Here is a 6,044-nt window from a genome sequence, read left to right as displayed (position 1 = left end):
TCAGAGAAGCACAAGATAACATGACAGTTTCAAATGCACCACACGGCAGGTTCATGATTTGGACTAAGCTCATGCCTGCTCTCGTAAAAACAACAGGAAACTTGTTTTTAAGAGGCTTCAGCATTCTTCAGATGAAGGAAGTGCTTGAATGGCAATGGAGGGGGATGGAGGCTGTCTCATGAACAAGGAAAAGCTGTTATGGGAATGGAGAATGAGTTGACTGTACGATGAACAGCAAAAGCACTAGGCGAATGGCAGAGTCGTTACCTAATGTTGTCCCAGAGGTCTCAGTTGTAAAAGTAATGGGTCCGAGGTCTGTAATAGGAACTGAAGTAATAGAAATAAAGAAGGTATCAAGAGCTACATTACTTCAAAATGAATTTGCCAGTATCCTATCACCTTTAGAATAATTTTTAAAAATTTTTCTGGATAAAGGTAGTAATGGACTGAATTATGTCTTCTTAAGATTCACATGAAGCCTTAACTCCCAATGTAACTGTATTTGGAGACGGGGCCTTTAAAGAAGCAATTAATGGTCATTGATGGGTGAGACCCCAACCCAATAGGACTAAAGTACTTATAAGAAGAGGGGGGAGAGAGATGAAGAACTTTTGTGCAAGGACAAAGGGAGAGAAAAGACATAGCAAGATGGTGGTCATCTGCAAGCCAAGGGGAGAGACTTTAGAAGAAATCAAACCTGCTGACACCTTGATCTTAGAATTCTAGGCTGCAGAGTGGTAGGAAGTAGATTTCTTTGTTTAAGCTGCCCAGTCCTTAGTATTTTGCTATGGTGCTTTAGCAAACTAATACAAAGAGAAATCACTTTCTTTGTCCTGATTTGGCCAAACTATAGTTCCCAACATTTTTATCTCATGAGATAGTCATCACTTTTGGTCACTGTTTAGCATCCGTTCACTCTCATAGAGGGACAACTCAATTCAGTGTGGAAAGAAGAGATTTCTTTTTTTAAAAAATATACATTATTGATATTTTACAGAGAGGAAGGGAGAGAGATAGAGAGCTAGAAACATCGATGAGAGAGAAACACCGATCAGCTGCCGCAACCAAGGTACATGCCCTTGACCGGAATCGAACCCGGGACCTTTCAGTCTGCAGGCTGACGCTCTATCCACTGAGCCAAACTGGTTTCGGTGGAAGAGATTTCTAATCCCCACGTGAACAATATCAGCCTCCTTCAACTTTCACAGTGTCATCCAAATGCATAATCACCAACAAAAATACTCTGACTGATAGAAGAAGCAAGATCTCCTCCCCCTCTGTTTGCCTCTGCACATAGCCTATTCTTTTCAACTTTGTTCACTTCACCTTTCCATTTGTGTAAATTCTGATGTGACATCAAGGTCCAAACTCTATTCCTACTTTACAGAAGCCCAAGTGGATTTTCATTTCTTCAAGACTTTATATAATGCATCTAACACTTTATGTATCCAAGAAAAATCTTGAATTTGTACAAACACCCTGCCTTCTCATTCTCTAGGCTTTTCATGCAGGAAAAGTTTTTCTGCTCCATTAGCCTGCAGACTGAGGAGTAAAACATGTCTCTAATACTCAGACGTCGAGGGAAGATTATGTCTCTTCCAAACATAAACTCCTTGCCAACCCTGAAGGAGGAAGGACTCTTCGATTCCCTCTCTAGATGGTATCTGAGTTTACATTCTCCACCAGTGACTTTAAACCAAGGCCTCTGCTTTTATCTGGTGTAGTTTCAAGTGCATCTGGACATGGAGTGGTCTTAAGTTTGTGTTGTGAATGACATGTCCATTGGGATGTGAAAAAATATAACGCTCAGTTACTTTAAACTTTATGGTTCTGCAAATTATAGGGTTGTAAAAAAAATCTTGAAGTTTTCCGAACCTTGATAGATTTTCTTGAGTTTCAGGAAATGGATCTTTCTAGCATAAAAAAATTATCCTACTATGTTACTGTGTCTTCTTTTGTTATTGAAGATGTGTGTGTGTGTGTGTGTGTGTGTGTGTGTGTGTACACAAAATTAACATAAAAATGAAGTTATTAATTCAGGGAGTCAGATTGGTATTTTTCACATTATCCTAGAGTTCTCTGACTACATTTAAAATTTTAAGAATCATTTCTTTTTTAAAAATATATATTTTTATTGGTTTCAGAGAGGAAGGGTGAGAGAGAGATAGAAACATCAATGATGAGAGAGAATTATTGATTGGCTGCCTCCTGCATGCCCCTTACTGGGGCTGGTGCTCACAACCCAGGCATGTGCCCTTGACCAGAATAGAACCCAGGACTCTTCAGTCTGCAGGCTGATGCTCTATCCACTGAGCAAAACCAGCTAGGGCAAGAATCATTTCTAAACTATGGTGGAGAGTAAGGGAGAGTCAGATTAACCATAGGATGGAGCTTGCCATTTAAACTTATCAGCCTTGATCATATTATCTGTTAGACAATCCTCTAAAAACACACTACCCAAATGTTAACAAAACAACAACAGCAACAAAAAAAACCAGGCAGATAAAAAGGTATATGTACAAAGAATGTATAAAGAAACTTTCTTATTCCTTGTTAGCATAGACCGAGACCAGGCATTTATGTAATTTACCTTAACAAAGCACTCTGGTTAATCTAAAAACATAAGGTGGCATGAAAAAATGTTAAAGAACTGTACAGGACAAGAACCTATCCCAAACTAGATTTAGGCATGGCTCTCTTAAGAACAAGAGGTAACTTGTTCAGCTCATAAGTTGAAGAATTTAGTTGAATGGAAACAAAGTGGAACAGGTTTGACAATGAGCAAAGCAAGCACTTGCTGAAGGTCAAAAAGTGGCATTACCAAATGCTGTCCCTGGAGCCTCTTTTATAGGAGTGAATGGTTCCAGGACGAGAGTAGGAGCTGACCAAAAAGAATAACAATAAAACAATGAAATGGTAAACATTTATATCATCTCAGAACATTCACTTGAAAAAGAATTGTACCGAAGTAATCATGTGTCTAGAGTACAAAGCAAACATCACCAACCCTCTGAGCGGAGGGGTATGGCATCTCTGCACTCAGGTACCCATGTACCACTTTGAGACCATCTTTGTGCTCAGATAACTATCCCTATGAAGTGCCCCTGAAGATTCTCGCTCACTTTGGTAATCCTAGTCTAAGTAATGCACCAAAGTAGACCATACCAATCATGCTGAAAACTCACCTTTGAAAGAGACCACCAGGATACTTAAAGAGCAGCGTAAGGGGCACCCATTCAGTCTGAGGTAGCAGGGTATCTATCCATCTGTCCAGTGCTTAGGGAAAGCTAGACCACACATGGATACTGATGATTCTTATGAAATCCAAACTCCCAAAGCCAACATTCAAAATCCCTTTTCAACTGGCCCAATGGGCTCATTTATCTGCTGTAATCTCAATTAAATGCTCCATTCAGCACTTAGAAGCCTTTGCCTCCTCTCACTGGCTTCTATACCTGTCCTTCCTTTCTGTACTTCTTCATCCCCTTACCGCCCAAACTATGCCTCCTACACCAAATCTTGTCCATGGCTTGTTTTCAAACAGCCCATGAGAGAAAAAATTATTTTTCTTCCCTATTTTAAGTTGTAAGAAAAAAGGGAAAAAAGAAAAATAGACAACAAAGACTATATAACCCCCAAAGCCCCCAAGTATTTACTATCTAGCTCTTTGAAAAAAAAATGTTTGCTAACTCTGGCCCTAAATCCTTACTATGAATTTTAAAAGTTTTGCTTTTATTGATTTCGTTTTTATTTTAAAGAGAGAGGGAGGGTGAGGGATAGAGAGATAGAAACATACATGAGAGAGAAATGTCATTGATTAGATGCCTCCTGCACACCCCTGGGGATCGAGCCCCCAACCCAGGGATGTACTCCGACTAGGAATCAAACCAGTGACCTCTTAGTTTCCTGGCTGATGCTCATCCACTGACCCACACTGCCGGGTGGTCCTTACTATGATTTACACAACCTTTATAGTTACCAAGAAATAATTTCCTATTTGTCCAAACATATGTTGTTTTGTAGTTGTTTCAGTCCGTGATACAATTTCAATATTTAAAGGATGAGTAGAATCAAAGAAGAAGTCAAATAGAAGATTCAGATTCACAACGTACAGGGAATTGGCTACCACCTAAGACCTCTCCAACCATGTTCTCAAGCCTACTGTGGAGTGGAGGCAGCTGCTGACCCTGCCTGTCCCTTCCCTTTCTCTGGACCCCACGGGGGTGGGCTACCAGGACTCCTTATCCAGGATCTATGCATTTACCTAGTACGGTCTGAGGAGCTTCCGGACTTGGTGTGGTTTTAGGTTTGGGACGTGGATGGTGAGTTTGTTCAGGCACTTTGGGAGCTAAACGAAGAAAATCTCTGGTTAATAGAGTGTTTTTGTTCGATAAGCTGAGAATAGGATTATGCTTGTTATACTTGGCCTTCTTAAAACAAATGAGTTGTTTTAATACTCTTCAGTATATTATAAGATAACTGAATGACAATGGAGGATGACACAGAAGTCCTGGGAAGCAGAAAGATCCATGGTTGTGAGGGTGATGAAATGGGTTGAAATGAGCAGGAAAAGCAGATGCTGGTGAACACAATGTGTCATTACCTAGTGTTATTCCAGGAGCTTCGGTTCTAGGAACAACTGGTTCAAAGATTGTGGCAGGAACTGATCAAAAACAATAAAAGGAACCAAAAAGATTTTTTGTGAATTCATGAAATGTCAGAAAATTCATTTTGCCAGTAAAAATAATGCTTCTAAGGGAGATGGGAAGGGGGAGGGACAAGATGGATTACACAAAGCTTTAACACCAAGAGGCAGGAACTATGGGGGTGGGAGATGGAGTGGGATGGGGAGCAGGGGGTCACCCTCGTCTATCTACCACGCATACAACAGAGAGCCTAAAGGAAGCTGAGACTATACCCACTAAGAGACTAATCCTTAGTGGAAACAATGGCATTTAACATCATTAAGATGAGGATCAACCTCTCAGTTTGTGGTATCATATTAAGCTAGGCATCTTCAGTTCTAAAAAAGCCAACTGGATCAAATGTAAGCTCCTGAGTAAACATCCCAGACTTCCCTTATATATATAATTGATTTCAAAGAGGAGAGATATAAAATTGATTTCAGAGAGGAAGGGAGAGGAAGAGGGAGATAGAAACACCAATGATGAGAGAGAATCATTGATCGGCTGCCTCCTGCACGCCCCCTACTGGGGATAGAGCCCACAACCTGGGCATGTGCCCTTGACTGAAATCAAACCCAGGACCCTTCAGGCCACAGGCCGCAGCTTTATCCACTGAGTCAAACTGGCTAGGGCCCAGACTCCCCCTTAATTCATCCCATGAGCCCATTTAACAGGATGGCATCAACAAGTCATCCTCTGTTTGGTATGCCAGCTTCAACACGTTCCCTGCTTGTCTACCACTAGTCCAAATTCTGTACTGATTTCTTTCTAATTATCCTGGATTTTTTCCTGTTCCAAATACTCCCCGCACTCTTAGCATATAGTAATTGCACCATTTGACAAGTTATTTTACATCATATAAACATGCCGCCTTATGTTATTTTCTACTGGTTTAGGCAGGAACAGCTTCTGTTTACAGCTATAGTACAAACTGATTGGGGAAATAAAACTTACTTCCTACTTCTGATGTATCTCACAGCTACTACTATGGTCATGGAGGTTTAGAAGGGATTAATGAAAGTCGTTGAATTGATTGCATAGGTTCATACTTTACTGAGCAAGCTTTAACATGAATGGACTCAAATAGGAAAAGGTACATTGATGGAGAAGATTCCCACGCAGGAGGCATGGGGTGCTCAGGTCATGTTCTCCTAACCAGTAGCTTTTACTCTTAATGGATACATAGGACATATATCAATTATGTGCATAGAATTTAGGATCCCAACTTGGGTGACTATTTGGATTCCTTAAATGAGAAATCACATATTTACCCAGTGGAATCTGAGGTACTTCTGGAAGGGGTGTGGTTTTTTTAGGTTTGGGACGTGGACGACGGGGTCTCTTTGTTGTTTCTGGAGC

General features: G+C 40.6%; 1 protein-coding gene across 1 annotated transcript in view; it reads right to left on the bottom strand.

Annotated features, from left to right (window-relative positions):
• Positions 1–193: 193 nt before the first annotated feature.
• LOC102765075 (target of Nesh-SH3) overlaps positions 194–6,044 on the bottom strand; it is a 39,260-nt gene continuing 33,409 nt past the window's right edge. Inside the window, exons 20-24 of the mRNA XM_015571277.1 lie at positions 5,957–6,043; positions 4,604–4,663; positions 4,265–4,348; positions 2,822–2,881; positions 194–327 (exon numbers count right to left, since the gene is read on the bottom strand). Of these exons, the coding sequence (XP_015426763.1) occupies positions 197–327; positions 2,822–2,881; positions 4,265–4,348; positions 4,604–4,663; positions 5,957–6,043 (422 nt within the window). The 3' untranslated portion in view covers positions 194–196. The remainder of the gene's footprint in view (positions 328–2,821; positions 2,882–4,264; positions 4,349–4,603; positions 4,664–5,956; position 6,044) is intronic.

The sequence above is a fragment of the Myotis davidii genome, unplaced genomic scaffold (genome assembly GCF_000327345.1).
Source record: "Myotis davidii unplaced genomic scaffold, ASM32734v1 scaffold48, whole genome shotgun sequence".
Taxonomy (NCBI): domain Eukaryota; kingdom Metazoa; phylum Chordata; class Mammalia; order Chiroptera; family Vespertilionidae; genus Myotis; species Myotis davidii.
The sequence above is the reverse complement of the archived record's forward strand: the minus strand, read 5'-3'. Positions and strand labels throughout refer to the sequence as shown.